The sequence below is a fragment of the Phocoena sinus genome, chromosome 19, assembly GCF_008692025.1.
Source record: "Phocoena sinus isolate mPhoSin1 chromosome 19, mPhoSin1.pri, whole genome shotgun sequence".
Lineage (NCBI taxonomy): Eukaryota > Metazoa > Chordata > Mammalia > Artiodactyla > Phocoenidae > Phocoena > Phocoena sinus.
In genome coordinates, this window is record NC_045781.1 from 38,057,996 (window position 1) to 38,082,004 (window position 24,009).

General features: G+C 39.4%; 1 protein-coding gene across 8 annotated transcripts in view; it reads right to left on the reverse strand.

Moving 5' to 3' along the window:
• Positions 1–945: 945 nt before the first annotated feature.
• CDH11 (cadherin 11) overlaps positions 946–24,009 on the reverse strand; it is a 139,557-nt gene continuing 116,493 nt past the window's right edge. For 7 of the 8 annotated variants that reach the window (XM_032613101.1, XM_032613104.1, XM_032613103.1 and 4 more), the window contains 5 exons: positions 20,526–20,662; positions 19,549–19,682; positions 19,203–19,320; positions 4,613–4,864; positions 946–2,270 (listed from right to left, as the gene is read on the reverse strand). In XM_032613101.1, the coding sequence (XP_032468992.1) occupies positions 1,774–2,270; positions 4,613–4,864; positions 19,203–19,320; positions 19,549–19,682; positions 20,526–20,662 (1,138 nt within the window). In that variant the 3' untranslated portion in view covers positions 946–1,773. Of the gene's footprint in view, positions 2,271–4,612; positions 4,865–9,932; positions 10,060–19,202; positions 19,321–19,548; positions 19,683–20,525; positions 20,663–24,009 lie in introns of all 8 variants that reach the window. The other variant, XR_004346927.1, reaches the window with a different exon arrangement.

Sequence of the window (24,009 nt, forward strand, 5' to 3'; positions counted from 1 at the left end):
ATTATCTGCAATCATAGAGAAAGCGTGTGCCCTCTGTCTAAGGGAAAGAGGAAAAGCACTTACAGCATAGCGTAACCTGTGTGTCCTTTCCCCGAGTATTGCTATGTTTTGACCTTTGGCCCTATGGAGCAGGTGAAGTGTCCTTCACAGAAGTCCCAACCCCCAGGCAGCAAGATGGGACTGCAGGAGACTGCAGGCATACTCACAGATCAAATGGCATTGACCCTCAGAAGCCACCATGGTCCCTGTCCTCATTCTGAGCTTATGGCCCAAAGCATATTTTAAAACAAGGTTTGGAAATGAATTGCTCTTTCTTTGATCAAACTTTAGAATGCCACATTGTTTTAAGAGGAGTTAAAATTATAAAAGGAAAAATAAGCAGTTTCAACTGGCAGGGGCATTATGATAGCCTGGCAAGATCAAAGTAAGGAAGAATAGAATAACATTGGAGGTCTGATCTGATAACTACACGTGGCAAATGTATATTTTTGACTCTTCACCCCGCCAACCCTCAAATGCTCGGTATGGGGCATAAAATCTTCATCTTGAACTTCAGAGTTCTGATCATTTCATTCCCTCATTCCCTCATGGACTCGTTTCTCATAACCATCAAATTACTGATACACAAGATAAACGCATATTATATAACAAGTATTGCAAAATCATAGACTGACCTAGATCTTTAGCATCCTTCTTTTATAGAAGATGCGTGTGAAGAGAAGGCAGGAAGCTAACACCGAGAATGTACAAAAGAGCTTTAAACAATGCTACAGAATTTTGTCTGAAAAAACATATGTAAAACATATTTGATTTTAAATAAACAATAAAAGCAGCAGACTACAACAGATCATAAATAGTTATTAAAAGATCACAAATATCTTAAATTAGAATTATAAATGGGTCATTAGAAATAATTTTTTTCAATGTTAAGAATCAAACCCAGAATTAAAAAAGAATCTTTTTTTTATTTCAAAGGTTGCTTCTTATATTGAAGCTCATATTAAAGCAACAGTACAATGTTCATAAAATATAAGTGTGATGCCGTAACATTTCTTACATGTCAGAATACTGATATTTGTATGTATACTAAAATAAGAACTTTAAAATTGTACAAATAGATACATTAAAAATGACATAGAAATAGGGCGCCTCTCACTGAAACAAGACAGTTATATCTGGCACGTATTAGTTTAAGATGAAAGTAGAAGCAAAAAGATTTACAAGAATCAGCAGTAACAAGATTGATACTCAAGAGACATAATTGTACATTGTATTGTACATACATTGTATGGGTTTAAGCTGGCTGAATATTATATATTTCAAGTTTAAAAATGCACTACATATAGAGTGTCCATAGTTTAAGGCGAAATTACAGCTCAGAACTGTTGTCCTTTCTAATTTTGTGGAAGCTTCTTTGACAAATTTAAAAAAAAAAAGAAGAAAAAAAGACTTAGATGTTCATAACACATAAACAATTTCCCTTCATTGTGAGTTCACCGTTAGACTTCCCCTTCTCTTAAATATTTTGTATGCCAAGTGGTTTTCCTCTAGCCAAGTTGATAAACTTCAATATTTGCCTTTTTGTGAGAAAAGGTACTTCACAGTATTTACCACTTTGATGTCCTTGCAGTTTTATTAAATGTATCCTCTCTGTAAAACTTTTCTTGTTTTAAATGAGCCTTTCCTTGTTTTAAAAAAATACCTGTTTACATATCTTCTAGATTCTTCAGAACACCAGACACAGTTCTTAAGGCCAAATTTGTATCGTTTTTGTTAAGAGTCGTCATCAAAAGTGTCTTTGGAACCATACAAGTCCGCTAGTTTCTTAAATCGAGGTCCCCAGTTCTGCAGGTAGTCATAGTCCAAGTCTGAATCTGTGGTGGCCGACTCTAAGGAACTCAGGGACCCGGCCACAGAGCCCCTGCCTTCGTAACCATAGATCTGGATGGAGTCATAAGGAGGGGCGGTTGGGTCATTATCTGCCTCCTGTATTCTCGTGTTGATGAAGTCATCCACATCCACACTGTTGGGTGCTGGCCGGAGCCCAGGTCTAGGCATGTACTGATATTCAGGTTTTATGTCTTTGCGAGGGATAAATCCATTGATACCATCAGGGTTCTGGAGGGTGGCAATATCAAAGGCTTCTGTGTCTTCTTCCCCACCCCCCTCATCATCATAGGTAATGATGTTCTCACGGACATCTTCTTCCTCGAAGACAATGAGTGGTTCTTTCTTTTGCCTTCTCAGTGTCACAAACAACACTACGATGACTATAGGGAAAAAAAAGAAAAAGAAAGGAAGCATAGGTTAAGCCCAGTCTTCTGGGTTCTTTTCCCAGGGAAACTCTGCTTACCTTAAAGCATGGTGTACACATGCTTCAGAACTGGGACCAGTCTATGAAATGAGAGCTTTACCTGGAATCCCCAAAGATGTGCAAAGTTGCCCTACACCTGGCTCTTCATCTGCAAAATTCTTCCAGGAAAATATTATATCCAAACAAACTGGCAAGTTGGAACTATTTTGAGTTTTTACAAATGAATCTGACACTATTTAGAAGTCATCTTCAGAAGAATTAGGAAGATTCTAAATGTGTCCGTCTGCCGCCTCTTAAAAGTGGGTTATGCCTGTTTCTTTTTGCAAAGGAAGACAGCTGCCTCTCCAAAGTTTACAAATGAGGACATTCAGAGACTTGAGGTCCTAACTTTCTACAGGAGGTGCTGAGCCCCTGCCCAGAGTTCTGAGGTGGGGTCAGCATTGACCTTACTCTACCTTTATAAGAAATCTTATCATAAGCATGGCTAGACTCTCTTCACACCACTGTATAGAAGAGGGGTAGTTTATAAAGACCCCCAAGAGACAATTGACAAATCTTCTCTGAGTACAGGGAAACAGCGTCAGATGAAACCACTGTAACTGTCTCTTCCCTGGGAGAGGGGATTCCACTAAACTCAGGGCATCTAGGATGAATAAGCAGAGTTGCTTATAAGGAAAGCTCTGACACTGTTTCATTCTCTATCAACCCCCCCACTTCCCCACAATGTTCCATTGGAACACTCGCCCGCACACTCAGCAAGACTGAAGAAAGCGTTTGTTGCTGAATTTGGCAAGTGACTTGAGAGCCCCTCTGGGTCCACCATCGCTCTGAGATGCAGGGATGAGGGTCTGCCCTGGACCAGACTGTGAACGGCTTCCAGTGCTCAGCAGGCAGTGTCTTTCCCCTGTGCCTTCTGTAACAGCACCCTCACCAGGACCGTTCTTTTTCACTTTCTTTGCTTGGCTGACTCTTTATCTTTCATCACAAAAATCCTTCCTGATATCCCATTCTGATACCAGACAGGGCTATTGGTATCTACTCTATGTACCCACCTGGCCATCACCGTGACACGTGTCACACTGTTCACACATCTGCCTCCACCACTAGATCATGAACTTCTCAGAGCTTTTCTGTTTTCTGCTTCCTCTGCTTGGACTATCCATCCATCCCAGCCCCTTTCTCCAGCTGGAAAGCTCTTTCAGCATCTAATAAGTATGTTACATCCTCCAGGAAGTTGTCTCTGACCTTCCCAGTCAACATCAGGTACTTTCTACTCTTGTGCCCCCACTGCCTTAGGTTCGTGTCTCTATCATGGTGCTCACCATGTGCCTCTACACTTTATCTGCTCATGCCTATTTTCCTCAATAGACTATGAACTTTTTGATCACTGAGATCTTGTATGATTCTTCTCTTTATCCCCCAGGGCTGAACACAGGGCCTGGTACCCAGAAAATACTCATGAACTATTGGTTGAACTAAACTTGCTGGCTCTTCCCTGTGTATCAGGGACACATTAATTCATTCAGTGAAGAACTAGCCGTCATGGAACAAGTATAAATTTGATGTCAGACATACTTAGATTTGAATCCTGATGTTTTTGTCATACACGAGTTCGGAGGTTTTGGGACAACCGATCTAATCTTCCTGAGGCCCAGCACTGGTAGATGCTACCTGCGTCAGCACATTCCTGCTATTACAGAGTAAACCACGGATGGGACCATGTGCAGAAGAGGGGCACCTAACTCAGCAGGCAAGTGCAGGAAAAGCTGCTCTGGGCTCCCCATGAGCTGATGCATGCACCCAGATATTACATATCACATCCAGAGGAGGAGCCCAGATCAGCTTCAGCCAGGCCAGTCTTCATCCAGTTCCTTGAGTCCTTCATAGACCGTCTTTGACATCACGATTATTCTTTCTACCTCTAACTCTTCTCATTCCTCTTGTAAGGCACACCATTGTTCATATACTAGGTCTTTGCCTAAATTCCTCTCCTGAAAAATCTCTGATGTTAAACCCCGTCCCCTGCTGATACCCCCAGATGTCTTCTGTTACACAGTCCTGTGATGCCCGGCATTTGCTCATCACAACCACCTCCAACTCGGCTATAATGCTTGTTAAGTTGCCTGTTCCCCCACCATACCCTAAAATACATGAGCAGTCAGGCATCACCTCTTTTTTGTCTCAAATTGCCTCCATGGCATATAGCACAATTCCCAGTAACTTGAGAAATATATGTGTTTCAAGGATGGGCATCTGGTTGAAAGGCCCTTCCTACAGGTAACCTGGGAGGTTCCTTACCCAGGAGAATGACGATGCAGGCAAGGATGGCGATCAGCGCCCCAGTGCTCAGGCCAGCGTTCAGGATGTAGGCCTCTGCGTTGCAGGACAACAGTGCCCCGTTCACATCACACCCACAGACCTTGATGGTGAGGGTGTTGGTGCTACTCATGGGAGGGATTCCACCATCACTGATCACAATGGGCAGGAGGTACAAATCCTGCTTCTGCCGACTGAACCCTCCGCGCCGGGCATACACCCCTGCGGTGTTATCTGTTGGAAGAGGGGAGACAAGGTGTACTCGCAGAGCAAGACCACGGAATCACAGACTTCACATCTTTGCGTTCAGCTTGGCTGATCTGAATGTGCTCTTCTCACCCCAAGGCTACAACCAGAATCTTCCCCACTTGTTCTTTAATCTAGACATCTATAGAAGCCACAGTCATTTGGCATGACAAGGATCCCTGAGTTTTGTCCCATCTCGAAATGAAACGCAGAAATCAGCTCTTTTTTATTTCGTCGATATGAATGCCTTCAGTGGCCGGGTAACCACACCATTTTCTGTTTGGGTGTTGTCCCTTTCCTCAAATACAAGGAAGTACGGGCTTCAATCCCACACTCTATGTTAATATACAATAAGATTAAATATATAGGCGAGTGTGAGAAAAAAACACACAAAACCCTTCTTTTTCATGTTTGTACTTTCCCTACTTCGTGACAAGCCTTTGGCCAGTTTTTGTTACTTTTTTGAGAGATTTCTAATCCACCCTCAAATCTTGCCCAAACTATGAACCCACTTATAAGTCCTAAAGGAAAATATTATCTTTAAAGTGGAAATATTTTATAAACCCAGCAGCAGGTTTACAGTTTCTCTGAAATTCAGCCACCCAGTTAAACCTGTCACTCCTGCTTAAAAAGATGACGTTTTCTCTGCTGCTCACACAACACAGCCCACATCTACACGGTGGATCACCAGATAGTTCCCTGATCTAGATTTTACCTTGCCTTCTAGGCTCATGCCTGCCCCTTCCCACACGCCCCGGTTCAGCCTGCTGTGCAGAACTCATGTCTGTTCCCCAGCACACTACACTCTTTGTATGCCTTGGCTTTGACCCTTTGCTTTAATGCCCCCAAAAGCCGTTCCTTTGATCATTACAAGTCAACTTCTCAAGCCTCAAAACTGAATCCAAAAGCCACTTTCTGGGAGCCATTTCTAGACCTCTCCCCTCTTCTCCTTTGTGACCCATCCTACTGTACGTTCCTACAGAAATCAGCCTCCCACTCTTCTGTCATTATTTGGTGGCATAACTACTTGGGTCTCTCCTAGACTGTGAACTTCTAGACAATAGGGGCTTTTATCTGATTCATCTCAGTCTCTCCAGTGCTGGACACACAGCAGACATTCAATAAATATTTGTTGAACAAATGTCGTAACCTTGTTCTGGGAAAAGTTTCACCCAAGTTCCAGATGTTCGTTTTCATGTATTTCCCAATTGTTTGTAACCTATTCCTCCAAATGCTTCCTCATCGTGTTTTCTGCATATCTCTACCAGCCAAAAAGAATTTTTCTAGGCCATATGCTCTGCGTTTGGAAAACATCGCTATTATAAAACTGTGGAAGTTTTGAATATACTCCATCAAATTATACACACACACACATACACACACACACATCCTCAATATGGCACACATTTTTTTGTGTGAGTTAGGAATCAGTAATTTATAGCAATAAGAATGTTATGACCAACATGATGGCCCAATAGCCAGCATGCTTTAAATGGATTGACAGGACTATGAATTAGCTCTTGTGGTAGGAAAAATTATCTTAGAATCTAAAAATTGAATTCATATATTTTAGGTTAAAGGAAATGTAATATATTCTGTGTGAGATAAAAAATACATACAAATGGCAGATTCAGTCTCAGTTAGGACTGAGCAGATATTCTGAGTATTGCAGAAGGTAAGGTGTGTGTACCTGCTGGCTTTTGGCAAGACTTATTAATGACGGATCCTCTGCCCTTTGCTGCCAATCTCTCAATAAAAACAGGGCAGAACAGCTAGCCCTCATTTCTGTATTTTCGGAAGTTTGTGTGATTGGTGTATATTGCTCTTACCACTGGAGGAAAATTATTTGTACTATGAAAAATCATGAAAAAATAAAAATAAGCTGGTCAAATAGAATGTTAATATTCAGTTTCCTGACTGTTCTTTCCTATTCTAGGCTATAACATTGTTGTACGCTTAACAAATACAAAAAATTTACATATCTACATAATTAATTCAAATGTTATTTTTTCCATCTCATAAATTTCTTTTGAATTCAAGTAAGACTTTCACAAATGAAATGTTAAAATATCGGGGCTTCCCTGGTGGCGCAGTGGTTGAGAGTCCGCCTGCCAATGCAGGGGACACGGGCTCGTGCCCCGGTCCGGGAAGATCCCACATGCTGCAGAGCGGCTAGGCCCGTGAGCCATGGCCACTGAGCCTGCGCGTCCGGAGCCTGTGCTCCGCAGTGGGAGAGGCCACAACAGTGAGAGGCCTGCGTACCCAAAAAAAAAAAAAAAAAAAAAGTTAAAATATCTACCACATTTTAATGCTCTGAAATGTCACAAATGCCATCGTAAATAAAAATGAAAAATTTACGAAGAAAAGCAAATTAATTGCTCAGTCAAATATACCTCTCTGATACAAATGACATCCCCAAGAGGGCATTCACTTAGTTTATCTATTGGGTTCCACCCTGTTACCCATGGTGTAGTTTGGAGGGAATGTGACCTGAGTGTTTTTTATTTTTTTAAACCCGTGGAAGCCGTAATTTAAAATCTATTTTTCAATGTGCCATCCATGCAAGACTGTACCTCCGGATCATAGCAGGCTGGCTTACACATGAAGGTAATTGAAAATCAAACACTAATGGAAAACATGTTTCTGAGCAGGACACCAGCCTGCAAATTCAAGATGTTTCACATTCTGAACAGCTGAGTCCTCTCAGACACACTGTAACTATGAAATGAAAGCTCATCAAAGTACCCTGCTGACTGAACCATTTACTGTCGCTGAGTGATTCATCAGTAGAATCTCGAGAACTTTTAAAAAATGTCTTCTAGTCAAACATGTTTCACATATGGATTTTAAGATTAGTTTGAGAGGTGGAAAATAAATGGAGTGAAGGTCTCTTTCTGGGCATATTCTAAATCCATGCTTTAGAATGAGTCACTTGTCCTGTCAGAGCCTCACTTATTCATCTTTAAAATGAGGACGCTGGATGATATCAAGCATGCCTCATGGGGTTGCTTTTGGAACCAAACAATATAATAAAAGCCCATGGTTGTCCTCTGGGCTGTGCTTCCAGAGGGCTCAGGAATCATTCTACCAGAAAACCTAGCACCAGTATTGAGATCCTCCAGGGATGGTGAACTGATGAAGGGTAGATATGGTTAGACAAGAAGCATGTCTAACCAGACTAGTTTGGCACTTAGGTGGTTACTGTGGTACGTAGGTAGTTGCTGTGGCATGAATGCATAAAATATCCCCCCTCTAGATCTAAGTGGCCCCAGCACCAATGCAGGGATGAGCTTTTCTGGGGGAGGGCCATGTCAGAGGAGACAGTGACATATTCTCTGATAGTCTTTCTTGTGGTCCACTCTGATCACTGATCTTTTACTAACAAAAAGAGCCACTATGGGCAGGGACTCCATGAAAATCAACTCTAGAAAAACAAGTGGAAAAAGAAACACACAGTAATAAAAAACCCCTCTAGGAAATCAATTTTGCATCTTATGTTTGGCTACAGATTCTCTCATCTAGATTATTTTAATTAGCCAGCTACTCCCTATCTGTCTTTGAGAGGGTCCCCTTACTTTGGACATACACATTTCTGAGGTTTATCGGTGACCCAAGAAAAAAATAAAACCTTCTGTGAGGACACGTTTTCAGGGAAGTGTCAAATTGGCTCCATGGTTAATAAGATGAGGCAGAAAATGACAAATGTTGTATGGATTTTTAAATTTCCATCAAGAGATTTCTCAGACCCTTCTCCTTTATAAAGCTTCCAAAGAGCAAATCTCTCAGTATTTGGGGTCAGCAGACCTGGGTTTGAATCTCGACTCTTCTACATATCAATTGCCTGACTTTTAGACATGTTAGGTAAATGTCTTGATTTGCTGTATTCTCATCCAGAAAGCTAATAATTTTTAGGGTTAAATTTGATTCCATTCATAAAGGTACTTAGCATAGTGCCAGGCTGTTGGAGATGCTCAGTAAATATTAATTCTATTCTGGAAGCTCTCCTCTTGGTGCAGTAGACTAATGAGGAAGAGAAACATATTGACAAAGAGAGGAAAGTGAATTCTTGGAAATGTCATCGCAGTTTTGAATGCAGTTGCCTACATAGAAGGGCTCATCATCCAGAGGTAGGAGATAGTTCATGCTCTTCAATCCTGGGTGATATATTTCCCATGGTAAGAAAATGTTTTTCTTTTTTTTTTTTTTGCGGTACGCGGGCCTCTCACTGTTGTGGCCTCTCCCGCTGCGGAGCACAGGCTCCGGACGCGCAGGCTCAGCGGCCATGGCTCACGGGCCCAGCCGCTCCACGGCACGTGGGATCTTCCCGGACCAGGGCACGAACCCGTGTCCCCTGCATCGGCAGGCGGACTCTCAACCACTGCGCCACCAGGGAAGCCCAAGAAAATGTTTTTCAAGCACCTCGGTGTTTCATCCTGACACCCAATGTTCTCCTCCCTGGCCACAAACATGGAAGCAGTTAGCAGTTCCTTTTTCTTACCCCTACTTAGGCAAAAACTTGTAAATGAGGCTATAAATTACTAGTATATGTGATGTACAAATTGTAGTATTTCTATTAATGGAAAATAAATTCAGGTTTCAAATTTTTATGGCTACAACCTGGACTCCTAATCGTATGCTGTTTTTATCTGCACACTTTGTCATTACACTAACAAAATGTAAAAGTTCCTGATAATGATGTCTCCATGGTACCAGTTTAGAGATGCAAATGTATGGGCTATGATGATGATGTCACCCAAGGGAGGAATATATACAACTGATATTAAAAGGGAAAATTATGATAGGGGAGCAGCCTTTGATACATAGACTGCACAGAGTGCCAACCTTGTATTAGGTAAAAAAATAATGGGAACAGGGCAAAATGGGCAGTATATGGGCATAGCCCCTGCATATTAACAACCTGAAAAGAGGAATCACTGAAGCAAAGGATTAGTACTTTCTGCTCTCACCATGATGTCAGGAGAGAGCCTTGGCCTAAGGTGAGAGAATGTTGCCCCAGTAGCTTTCCTAAAGAGCATCTTAAGATGCTCTTCCTTACCACTTCTTTTCCTCTGTCCCTCTCTGTTCCAAAGCTAAAAATTCCCCCACTGGTCAACTTGATCAGAGATACTTCAGCCTGTGAAGATAGGCGCTGTCTGCATCAGACTGGAGCCCATCTCTTGAGACTGTTAAAGAAAAAAAAAAAAAAAAAAAAATGGAGAATCTAGGCCAAGCCTTAAGCCTTGCTCTTATTTAATTCACTTCTGACCTAAATCTACCCACTCTACCCTTTCCGCTCAAACCTCAGAGACAAAGTAGATCTATCTACCACATTAAAAGCTTCCACACACTTGAAGACAGTTATGCAGTCACTAGTAGAATAATCATTATTTGATTACTTTCTTCTGGGTCCTCTCTACTTTCCTTAGAAATGTGGCAATAGCTGTATAAGAATAATGAAAAATATATATATATATACATATATATATATAGTGTGTCCCAAAAGTCTCAGTGGAGTTTCAAGTTTAATAATTTCAGAAGTACACATGCTATACAATTACAAAAGACATCATTGAAAGGTGTAATTATTTAGGTTTTTTAATACTCATTTAGAGATGTGATTTTTGAAAAATTAATTTCAATTTTTGATGCCAGTATTTGCCACCTTGAATCTGAGGGAGGGACTGAAATAATAGAAATTTCAAATAACATTTTTAAAGTTTGTAGCATTAATTTTCTGATCTGACTAATGCTTAAAGGTGAACTTAATAGCTTGCGTATATATCTTTTCTTGTCTTTCTGAACATCGTACGAGCCGTCTATCTACCCATAGTCACTGCTCATATTTCATTTCACAGTCTATGGTAACTGTTTGAATGTCTGTCCTCTCCATCAGACAGTAACCTCCCTGAAGGCAAGAACCTTGCTCACTCATCACTGGTTAGCAGTATTTTGTGTGTTAGAGGAATAAACAGTTGAAGGATGTTTCTTTCACTATATCTCAGCATCCATCTGGCTTTCCCACACAGTCAGATTTTACTGATTAGCTTGCCATCAATTTCCAGACTCCATCTTCTCCCACTTTGTACGTTTGAACCCAACTCCATCAGCGCTGCCTGTATCAATATTATGGATCTTGTTCCCAGTAAATATCATCTCTTTGTCTCATTATTCTTTTCTCATTATTTAGGGTGAGTCAGATCCAACTAAGTAACATTTATCGAGCTGCTAATATGTGCAAACCTTATTCCTTGTTACTTCTGCCTACCTTATCCCAAAGAATTTTTAAATTATGTGCAGAAAGTATAATTACCTTTATTTTATATGAAAAGAAGTGGAGGAAGCAATTGATCACAATAACATGGAAAATACAAACGAAACTAGGATTCAAACTCCTCTAGGTTTCACTGTATTTTTCCCAGTGCACAGCAGACCCTAGAATCCTGATATTATTGCATGCCAATTACATTGGTTCTTTTTTTTTTTAACCAAATTTCCCCAACATGGTTAGTTAATTAGATGGACCCCATCACAGCCTATAGCTAAATCCAGATAGACTCAGGTCCCAGATAAAAGAGCTGCTCTTAGAAACCTAAGATGTTTATGTCAGAGAGACCTACAAAGAATTAAGGGCACTCATTCAACACCTCTCTTCCCATAGCACTTCCAGAAACACACACACACCTTCAGAAACAAACCAACATGCAAGGGACAAAAAGAAATCTATTATTTTCTCAATATTTTGGAATAAAGGAAATGCTACAATGAGGTAAATTCTATGAGACTAGCCTTAAAATATTAATGCGGAAAATTGTTTGATGCAAGACTCTGATGGCTGTAATGTTTCCCCTCTAAATCAAGGAGCTACGCACTACAGGGGAAGGGGGAGGATCATGACCTTTCACTTAACACCTTTGACACTGAGGGATCGGCAAAATACAAAATGCAACAAATAACACTGTGGAATAATTGCCTATGTGCATGTGTGTATGAGGCATCTAAGTGTGCCCTGTTCGTGGTATCAATAGACTTTTCATTGTTATAAATTAGCACATCCCTTAGAATCAACTCTCCCTCCACTTTTGTTAGAGGACAATTTTCTCCTTTGGTGATAGGGAGGGAGAAAGGAATATATTTCTTGGTTTAAGACAAGGAAAACTACCAAGGAATTCAGCGGGATATAAACATTTAGGGTCTTTCAGTGAGTTGAGAAATCCCAAGAGTAGTTAAGTCAGTGACCAGAGGGAACCTTGAAAGAAGAATCTGTCTGATCCACCAAGAAGACCTATTTCTCTTTCTCTTGAATTGAGGAGGGGGTGGGTTTCCAGATAAATTGTATTCTGTGTTGGACAAGCTGCAGCATGAATTTCAGGCAGAGAAGAGAACATAATTATTTATACAGTGAAAATGGCAGGGCATTAAAAGCCATCTGCCATTTTGATCTGCCAACAGAGCATCTTCCATATTGAAGCAATTAAGGGGGGAAAAGTTCCACAGAGATCTGTTTGGCTATCTTTGAATTATAAAAGTGAAAAACCAGAAGCATATTTAGATGATTTTTGGTGCTGCTCATCAAAAAAAGAACTGTCCTTAGTTTAGACCAAAAAGTGGGGGTTGCGGGGAAGGGGGAAGAGGAAAGAAGGAAAGATGTTTGCCAATTGGTCTAATCAGGGTCAATCTGTCTTGGCTATCTTTCCTTACACAGCCAAGCCTGCCTTCCATACAAACTCTTTTTTGTTCTCTTTGTTTTTTGTTTTTTTTATTTTTTAGCAGTTCAAACTTAACTCTGAATGTATCAGGTATCAGAGCTCATTTGATCTATAACTTGGCCCATATTAGATAACACACTTACAAAATAAATACATTTGAAAGTCACCTCTTCCTGGATCCAAACCTTAGATGTCCAATATAACTTTGTGGAATAATAAATAATGAAAGGGTGGATGGATGGATGATGCGGTCTTGGCTCCTACAGAACATTCCAACACCAAAAGATGGGTTGTCTTTTTCAGCCTGAAGCTTATCTCATAACATAATCATTTTTCCACAGTAATAACTAATCCCTGAAATGTCTGAAGCACATTACATGTCTTTCCATCTACTCTTTCACTTTAATTCCTGCATTCAGTTAACCCATTTTTCTTAAGTTTTGGGGTACTGCCCCCACAGAGCTCACATTCTAATGGGAGACAGACAGGGAAATGTATGCTTAGAACGCAGAGTGATAAGAAAAATACTAGAGGTTAGTGCAGTGTTCCTGGTGCACAGAGGACATAGCATCCAAATGGGCTGGGGATGTCCAGCAAAGCTTCCCCTAAGAGACTTCATCTATGGTGAGACTTGAAAGAGGTGGTATAATAGGCAGTGGGGGTACATTTTCCACAGAACAAAAGCATGGACATGTGAGAGCATGGCATATTTGGGAAACTAAAGGTGGTTTGAAGTTTCTGGAGCCTACGTTATAAGGTAGCAAGAGAAAGGAGTTAGTAGATGCAACGTTTATGGGAGGTAGATCATATCATTTCTTGCTCACTAGGCTATAAAGTTTCAGTTAAATCCACCAGAAATGGAGACCCATAGAATAATTTTAAGAAGAAAGACATTATCAGTAAGGGCTGAGTTAATGGGGGGCAAGACTAGAGTCAGACAGCCTGTTTGGAGGCCATCATGATAGCTACAGCTCCTCTGCAGGTAGGTCATGAAATAGTCACTATCAGAATTAGCTGTGCTTTCACAATATAACTAACTTTGCTGCATGTGCTTTTGGGAATTTCCTGATATCTGGGACTATCTGCTAAAGCCAATATTTAATCTTTAGCTCTTGCTCTTTTCTCTATATTTTATCATTGTTTAGAATAAGAGGTTTGGAACTTTAAAATATGAGGTTCAGTATCAGGATATGTCAATTTAATTTATTGAGTCATTAGGTCAAGGGTCAAAATCATACTATCTCTTTGTTAGAATCCAAAAATCGTGATTAAAAATTGAACATCCATTTTTAAAAATAAAATGCTAATGGAAAGGAAACTTCCTAAAATACACACACACCCTAACACAAATCTTAATTTTAATCTTCTTAATTTTAATCTAACAACCAATATTATGCTTAATGATGAAACTCTAGAAGTAATATCCCCATTAAAGTAACACGTAAAGCCATTATTATTGCTATTATTTAACATATAAAATGCAAATAATGCAATTTGTAAAAAAACCCCAAATATTAAAAAAAGAATGAAGCAAATTATTATTATTTAATTTTTATGTAGCTGTCTCCCTAGAAAACCTAAGAAAATAAGCTTAGAAGTTATATCACTTTAGAACAATGTCCAATAATAAATGAAATAACTAAAAGAGCTATAGTTTATACTAAAAATGGTCACTTAGAAAATATACATAATTTAAAAATCTACCTAATAGTATCTAAAATATAAAGTAGCTAGCCATAAACTTAGTAAGAAATGCATAGAACAAAAATGAAGAAAACTATAAAACATTCCTGATGGTAATAAAAAGAGAACTGAATCAGTGGAAAGTCAGATCATGCTTCTAGATAGGAAGAATATTTTAAAATTCTTAGTTGTTAAATTAATCCATAAATTTAAGGTAAACTCAATAAAATTCATGAAGATACTTATCAGGCACCTGAAAAATAATTCTAAATTATACCTGGAGGAACAAAGAAACCAAAAGCTAAGAAAGAGTAATAAAATGAAAATAATGTAGACAAAACCCTTGTCAGATTTTAACACACATATTATACGTGTGCAACCGTTAAAGAAAAATATGATACTATCATGAGAATAAATAGAATAGGGAGAGTTGATAGTCCAAAAAAAAAAAATCTAATAGTATGTAATGTAGGTGAAAATAAGGATGGTGTTGCAAAGCAATTGGAAATGACCATTTCTTAAATGATATTTAGGAAATGGCCAACAAAGGGAGCCTGTGTATTTATTTCACATGGATAAATGATTGAAATGGGAAACATGATATATAAGAAGATAAGCTAGGTGAATATTGATATCACTTTTCCATGAGGAAAGTCTTGCTAAGAATAATTTTAAGCAGAAAAACTGATACAAAAAGTACAACATCTATACTTTAGAACATAGCATAATCAGGATTGAAAGGACATTGAAACATTGGAGAAATCTATGCAATAGGTATGATAAGTCACAAGTTAGCAGCATTAAAAGATGAAGAGACTATGAATCAATTGCAAATTGATGAATATACAGTTCAAAAACTGGGTAAAGGACATGAGTAGCCAATTTATAAAGCAAAAAAAAGTCAGGGAATTCCCTGGTGGTCCAGTGGTTAGGGCTCTGGGCTTTGACTGCAAGGGGCACGGGTTCGATCCCTAGTCAGGGAACTAAAATCCCACATGCCACGTGGCCGAAAAAAAGAAAAAAAAAATTTTGTACTTCCCTGATGGCGCAGTGGTTAAGAATCTGCCTGCAAATGTGGGGGACATGGGTTCAATCCTTGGTCCCAGAAGATCCCACATGCCACGGAGCAACTAAGCCCATGTGCCACAGCTCCTGAGCCTGTGCTCCAGAGCCCTCGAGCCACAACTACTGAGCCCGTGTGCTGCAACTACTGAAGCCCGTGGCCTAGAGCCCATGTTCTGCAACAAGAGAGGCCACTGCAGTGAGAAGCCCATGTGCTCCAATGAAGAGTAGCCCCTGCTCGCCGCAACTAGAGAAAGCCCGCGCACAGCAACGAAGACCCAACGCAGCCAAATAAATAAATAAATAAATAAAAGCAAAAAATAAAAAGAGCTTCAATTAAAAGAATCAATACTTATTTAAAAAGTCCTAACTTTACTAGTAATGAAAGGAATTGAAAATTTTAAATGTGATTATAATTCACTTATCAATTTGTGAATCATTTAAAAAGAATAATAGTATCTAGAGTTGGCTTGAATGTGAGGAAATGGGAGCTTACCTATTTTACTGATGCAATTATAAATTGGTATAATATTTCTGATAGGCAATTTGTCAATTAAGTATCAAAAGCTTCTGATACAGTAATTCCACTCTAGGAATCTATCCTAAAAGAATAATTAGATATTTGGCAAAGGTGTGTGAAAACAACGTACTTACACAACAATAGTCAACTGATATCATATACCCTTGTAATGAAGTTAGGAGGATATTTAGGGGAAAAAAATGTTGACATAAGTATACTGATGCTGAAAAATGCATATCATGTATTATTATGCAGGGAAAAAATTGGACATTATTTTATGGTTGCCTTTTTTAAAGATCAAAATATATGCCGGGCTTCCCTGGTGGCGCAGTGGTTGAGAGTCCGCCTGCCGATGCAGGCGACGCGGGTTCATGCCCTGGTCTGGAAGGCTATAAAAATTAGCAGTGATTATTTCTGGATAGTATATTAAGTTATTTTATTATTTCTAATTTTATTTCTGCTTGTTTGTATTTTATAATTTTCCTACAAGGAATATGTATTAATTATGCAGTAGAAGAAACTTATAAAATTATTTGCAAATATATTTTACAATTACTATGGCTGTGATTAAAATTAAACTTGAAGTACAGTTTATCCTTTTCTATTCACACTTTCCCTGGAATACTAGATTGATGAATTTATTTTAGATTTTTTCTCTTCTGAAGATTGTTGTTATTTGATTATGGGGTAAACAAAGATTTTTAAAGAAAATAATTAATTAGAAAAGACACAAGCTCTATATTCATAATATATAAAGTGTTACTACATGAGACAGAACCCTTTAAACACTCAAACATTTTAGTTCAATTCACTTATTGCTAGAGTGACCTTGGGCAAGTCTCTGAATCTTCTGATGTTTCATATTCTTTCCTCATCTAGGAAATGGGGATAAAAATATCCAACATGCCTACCCCCTAGGGCTGTTTAGGAACTAAGTGGAACAATGGCCATTAGCAGGTTTTATAATCCAATGAAGAACTACATAAATGAGATGGGCTCTTCTCAGTATTTTTTTCTTTGCACTTTTCTTATTCATTACACGTTCCTTATTTTTTTTAAAGATGCCATAAGTCTAATATTTTCAAAGTAAATGCATCTCAAAGCCTGGGTGGATCAGCTCTTCATTTCCCCAAACAGCACCACTCTTGATATTATTAGCCCCAGATGGACTCAAATGTTGAAGAGTTATCCAGTGTTCTACTTTCCTGCTGCCTGCTGAGTTGTCTTTGAAGCTCCGGCTGTAGAATGGAGTAAGATAAAAATGAAATAAAAGGCTTGTGTGTATTAAGATGGCTTTCCCTCTTATATTTTTAAAGAGGCCAAACGCTTATGCCGAGTTTAGGCAAACACAATCCTGATTATTTACATGGCATAATGGAAGTAAGCACTCAAGGAGAGAGAAATCTGATGCTTTTACTCAGCATGCTGTAAACCATTATCTCATGTTTTCTATGGAAAACAGTCTCAGCTGGGAAATTTGGTAACTCAGTAGGCTATTAATAGGATGTAGAATGTGATTACTCTTTTTGGATCACTTCAATATGTAATTACTTTTAGGATCTGGTAGAAAGAAACTCTATTAAATGATAATTATAGGACTGTATTTGCTTTAAAGTTCTATAATAGCTCTAAACATGGGAGTTTTCATTAACTGTTTGCCAGAGCTAATAAAGTCATTTTTCTTAAAAAGTAGCAATTCCCTGCAAAAGTGGTAGCTCCACAAAGGATTAGTTTCTTATAGGAAAGGGCAGGGGAAACAAATTGTGCAGTAGGTTGGCTTCTCCATGGTAATATAATCTCCTTGAAAATATAGATGGCATTCGGAAGTACTGTGACAAAGTGAAATATTTATAAGTCCCTAGAGAACAATAGGTCTTAGTATAATATTTTCAGAGGGTAAACAGCAACTAAATATTATTGCACACATAAAAAGAAGACAAGGCAGGTGATGGAGGCAAAGTTGGCAAAGAAAAGCCTAGAAACACCAGCTGTTTTAGGAGGTGTCCAGCGATAAACAGGGTTATTGCCAGGAATACATCCAGCAATTAGACCTCAAATGTAAATTGGGGATTATATGAACACATAGATATAAGGATCATAATGAAAGGCTCAAATCAGTCCAAGAAATAATAATAAAGTATGCCAGGTCATATCCCCCCAAATCCGAAGAGCATGGGGCACAGTGGTTTAGGCTGCAGCCTCTAGGCTCTGAATGTCCAGGTTTAAAATCTAGGTCTCGCTCTCACATGCCTGATTTACTTAATGGCCTGTCCCTCATTTTCCTCATCTTCAAAATGGGAATGATAATCCTCACCTATGATGCTGTTGAGAAAATTAAATAAAGTATGGGAAGGATCTTGGCACGGTGTTTAGAACATAGTTACTGGTATGTGAAATATAGATAACACTGATAATGGTGGTGGGGAAAGTAACATTACTTATTAGATTAATTTAAGATCCTATAAACCTGATCTCAGTCATCAAGAAAGCAATATATCTATAACCTCGTACATAGCTAGCACGTGTCTAATGAAAACATGTGTTCAGAAGGACCACATTTTATTCCTATGTCAAGTCATGGCATTCGTCTTCCTGTTTTTATAGACCTGCATTGTCACAGGCTTATAGGAACAGGTGCAGGCCAAAATAGCCTTGCCAGGAGTCAAGAAATTTATTTTTTGATCTTGGCTCTGCTATACACTTTGTCAAGGGACTGCATCAGTTTGGGCCTATACTACAGCAAAAAACTACTTCGAATAATTTCCCAGTCTAGAACCCCCTTGACTAATGAAATGAGAAGTAGAAATTGCATCAAATTTTGCATGTTTACAGTGGAGAACAATGCTTTGTTCATGCCCTTCAGGCAGTAATTCCATAACTACCTTTAGGTATCAAGCTCTGTACCCAACCACATTGCATTAAAACTATGCTGGGAAGGGAAGGACAGCTGAAAGATTACATTACCTTACAAGGTTGAACTAATCTCTTTTAATGCTTTACTTAATATCAATATTCATAAAGCCACGCTTCCCCCTAAGGATGTATCAACCTCTTAAAAAAAGATAAATGAAGTTGTTTGCGTATTGGCCCTGTAAGCCTCCCCACTTGGTTTTCGCACTGCTTCGTGACTATCAAAGCCAACAACAACAAAAAACGTAAAATAAAATTAGACTCACTTATTCCTATGCACCAAGAGAGCCCATATCTCAAAATAAAGGTGGCATTATTATTTTTTGTTTGTTCTTCAACAGAAAGGCATTATTAAGATTAGGGGAAATACTTGTGCTCTGCAATATCAAAAGCCATTTATTTTCCATTTCTACTTCTCTGAACGCACAGGAACCTTGGTACGAACCTCTGTTGTCTCTGACTGTGAAATTTGGATTGTGAATGATGTCAGGGGGTAGACTGAAGATAAATCTTGGTCCATTGGCTGTGTCATCCTTGTCATCTGCACTAATTGTAACAATTGGCTGAAAGAGAAAGGTGGCCCATAAATAAATCATGCTGACATTGGCACATCATTCATTCAAAAATTCCTGGCTGGCTGAGAAGCCTGATTTTAATTAGAGAACATAGCTCCAGAGCTAAACCAGGGCTCTGAAGCCTTCTTGGGCCGTGGGAAGTATCTCCAGGTGATGCTCTCAAAACCAAACTCTGTTTCTAAATGCTTATTCATAGCCAAGGCAGAGCAGCGTTACCTGGTTAGAAAGTGGCTTGGTCTGGTCACTCTCACAGATGAAGCCTTCATAAGGAGCAGCAAACTTGGGAGCATTGTCGTTGACGTCAAGGACCCTAATGGCCACAGGGACTTTGGCTTCCTGATGCCGGTTGTCTGAAAGGAGAGCATTGAGACAGTAAACATGTGCAAGGGAGGAATCCATGTTGGTCCAAGGTTACTCTTGGGAAAAAGTGAGCTCCAGCCGCTCATTCAGGCCCTGTAGGGAAAGGCACTGTTGGCACAAAAATCACCTAAAATCCAAAGTATGCCAAATCCAATGTGAGGGGGATGTCCTAGAATAAAGGTCAACATTAGACCAGTAAGAAATAAACCACTTTTCCCTTTCTGTTGAGGTTTAATTCTAAATGCTTATAATGGAGACTGTCCCCCTCAGAGTGTAGTCCACAACAGTAGTTCTCAAAGTGGGATCCCCAGAGGAACATCAAACAATTTGGGAATTTGTTGGAAGTGAAAATTCTCAAACCCAACCCAAGACCTGAGTTAGAGGCTCTGAGAGTGGGATCCAGAAATCTTTGCTACAACAAGCCTTTCATGATAATCCATTGCATGATCAAGTTTGCAAGCCACCGGTCTATAGGTAAAAAAGAACCCACAGATCTTGGCTCTAAGGATTCTGCTGCTCTGGGTTTAAACAAAACTGAGGATAAAGTGGGGAATCTTTCAGTGGTGGTTAAGAGTTTCAAGCTGCTACAGACTATCAGCTCATGTGCCAAGTCTGTACCCAGTTCTGCCAAAGAAAAATGAAAACATCTCTATTTGCTTATATGTCTCCCTAGATAGGCAACCAAAAATAAATTTTAAAGATTGAAAAATATGTTTAAGACTAAAAAAAAAAATCGTTCTATCTCAGCTGTCTGTTACTTTCCAGAATATATAGAAAGTCTCAAGGAATAATATTTGGTAAAGTAGAATCAAAACCCTTAGGATAATACTTACGGATTTCTGCTGCAAAAACTGATATGTTGAGCCAGGCAGTTTCTTCTCTATCCAAAGGTTTTGTAGTTTTAATAAAACCATCCTCGGGATTAATAGTGAAAAACCTGTCCAGGTCAGTGTGACGATCGATTGAATACCTAAGCAGAATGCAAATGAGGCAATTAGACCAAGACATTCCAAGCAGCTTAATATTTGAATATTTTCTCCATGCTATATTTAAAGCAACTTTTTCAATGAATTGCTTGAGCTAGGTTTTCTTTTTAATCAAATTTACTTTTCAAACTTCTTACATGAATCTTTTATAGAAATCACTTTGCAACATTGGAATTCTTTATTCAGGACAATGAATGAAAGAGCTGTTTAGCATATTTGATTGAGAAATGGAATAACATGCTGCATATTTCTTCATATTTGCTACAATCACCCACCATCTGAATTTATGAACCTGCATTTGGGAAGTGGGTCTGCCTTGCTTCCAAACTACTCAGAAAGTCACAAGCGTATGGAACATTTGCCAGATTTCTGCATATGAAATATTAAATAGTCTTAAGTTATCATCAAAGATCATTTACGGTACTGAAAAATCAGTTTTCTCCTTACTTAAGGGAAAATGGTAACTGTATTTTGAGTAAATTTATTCAATTTATTTGGTTTTAGGGGTTCTCGGGTAGCTTGGTTCTGAATTCCATTGTGAAATATGCAAAGAGGGCTTGGCCATTCATTTGTAGAGCATTCTCCCCACACTTTAATGACCCCAGGCTGAGCCTGACAGCATAGTTGGAAGGTTTCAGCTACTCCTGTCCACTAGAAAATTTGCTATTTTCTAACAAAAGACAAAATAATTTCCAGAATATTATGGGGCAAGGTGAGGTAGAAGATGGGTCAAGAGGAGTGGTGTAGTAAGGTAAAATAACTTGCCCAGGATAAAGTTCTGGAGACCTGGCTTTAATAAGTGTTGACAGTTGTCCCATGGCATCCATGGGGGATTGGATCCAGGACACCTGAGGATACCAAAACCCATGGATACTCAAGTCTCATATAAAATGGCGTAATATTTGCATATAACCTACACATATCCTCCTGTACACTTTATTTTTATCTCTATTTTTTTGCGGTACACGGGCCTCTCACCGTTGTAGCCTCTCCTGTTGCGGAGCACAGGCTCCGGATGCACAGGCTCAGCGGCCATGGCTCACAGGCCTAGCCACTCTGCGGCATGTGGGATCCTCCCGGACCGGGGCACGAACCCGTGTCCCCTGCATCGGCAGGCAGACTCTCAACCACTGCGCCACCAGGGAAGCCCCCTCCTGTACACTTTAAATCATCTATAGATTACTAAAATACTTAATGCAATGTAAATGCCATGTAAATAGTTGCTGGTGTGCCACAAATTCAAGTTTTGCTTTTTGGAACTTTCTGGACTTTTTTTCCCCAAATATTTTGGACATGTGGTTGGTTGAATCCATTGACATGGAACCCATCAATGCAGAATGCATGGATACAGAAGGCCAACTGTACATACGTCTGAAGGCATTCATTGAGGGTCATAAAACCAAAGAATATTAGAGAATATTAGCAAAGACCATGGATGTCACAGAGTTTAATCTCTTCAATTTACAAATGGTGGGATTTGCAAATGGTCTATTATCTCGCTTCTGGGGGAGCCAATATTAGAACCTGGATCTTCCAGTTCTAGATCATGTTCTTTCCAAGGGAGAGGAATTTAGTGCAGAGCAGCACTTTGCAATATAGAAAACACGAGCTCATCCATGATATCGATGCCTTCACAGCTCCCTATGAGAATGGAATGATGAGTCCCCTTCCCCAGTGAGGAAAGAGAAGATAAACTATCACACACCTCATAAATGTCAGTAGAGGCTCAGTGACTAAACGCTCAGCAGAGCTCTATGTGAAAATAAAGAGAAAATAATAGAATATTTTTTCCCTGCCACTAGGGAGTTTACTATCTAGTTGAAATGACAAGACAGGCTCACGGGAAGAAAGATAATTAACAAGTATTATTCTATAGAGGTGAAGCGCATGGATTTTAGTTTTGTAAAGTCCTAGGTACAAGTTCATACTTGGCTACATATATGCTGAGTGATACTGGAAAAGCCACTTAAGTTCTTTGAATTTCAGCTTACTTATCACTTAAACTAGAATATTAATAGTAACCTAACTTTTAGGTTATCTGTGAGAATTACATAAAATGATAGATGTTGAAGATGCATAACCTAGTGCCTCACACATAGTAAACAGAACAACAAATATAGCTGCTCTGGTTTTTGTTGTTGTCGCTGCTATTACACACTGTGGATAGATCAAATGTCAGTCTAGAGTATGACTTTCATACTATAGCCGGTAAAAAATCATGAAAGGCTTTTGATCAGAGGAACAAATAAACAAATTCAGACTATCAGGGTGATGAATAAGATAGGGTGGGCAAGGTGGTCTGAGCTAGTGAGAGTGGAGGAAGGAACAGAGGAAACTTAAGGAGGTGATGTATTGATAGTTTTTAAGGAGCGAGGTGATGAGAGAGTGAGGTATAGAAGCAACAGAAGGAATGGAAGACTATGTGATAAAGACAGAACCAGTAGGACTCAGCTGATGTTTGGAGATCTGTGGGAGGCTGGGAGAGTCCTTGAGAGTTTCTAGCCTGAGCGTCGCAGAGAGGGAGACATTGGGAAATACAAAGTCAACTTACCAGGAAGAAGAGGTTGAATTTCCACTAGGGCTACGCTGCCACACGAGGAGAGCAAGATTCAGCTTTATCAGAGGCTTCACAGAGTCAGGGCTATAGTCGGTCTTCATTTTTTAAAGTATGTCACAAGAAGTATAGGCTCAAAAATATGTTTTTAATGAATGAGCCAGTGAAGGAAAAAGGAAGTGGGTAAAAATGCAGAGCAGACAGCAGAACAAGTACAGAATTAGAATCAGGGAGAAAGATCAGCCTAGAGGCAGAAAATTTAGAGCATTACCTCAATTCAATTAGTAGCATGGACGCAAACTCTATAGGTAAGTGGACACAGAGAGAGAAAGTCTGAAGTGAAAGGCTGAGTGTCAGGGAGCCCCCAGTGCCTGGACTGGGATCTCAGACTACTGAAGACACCAGGTATGTCTGAGGCATGAAGAGGTTACTGCCAATGAAGCTAAGAGGAAAGAATATTTCAGGAAGGCAATGGTAAACGAAAAGGTCTCTGATGCTAGAGTCTGAGAAGAAAGCTGCAAACATTTCGAAGCAGCTAAGAGTTTGGCTGACACTATAAGGCCCTCCTACCCATATGTTTAAGGACACAAATGTCCTTAAAGGTGACGATAAGCACTCAGGAAAGTAGGTAGTCTGGCTAGGAGACCCACTGAATAAAAACCTGTAAATGTTATTCTATGAATTGTTTGGCAGTTCTAAGAATGAGGACCTGAGTGGGTGAGGGGAGTTGGTTCAAGGGCCATAGTGAGCATCTTTGGATAATTATAGACATGAAAA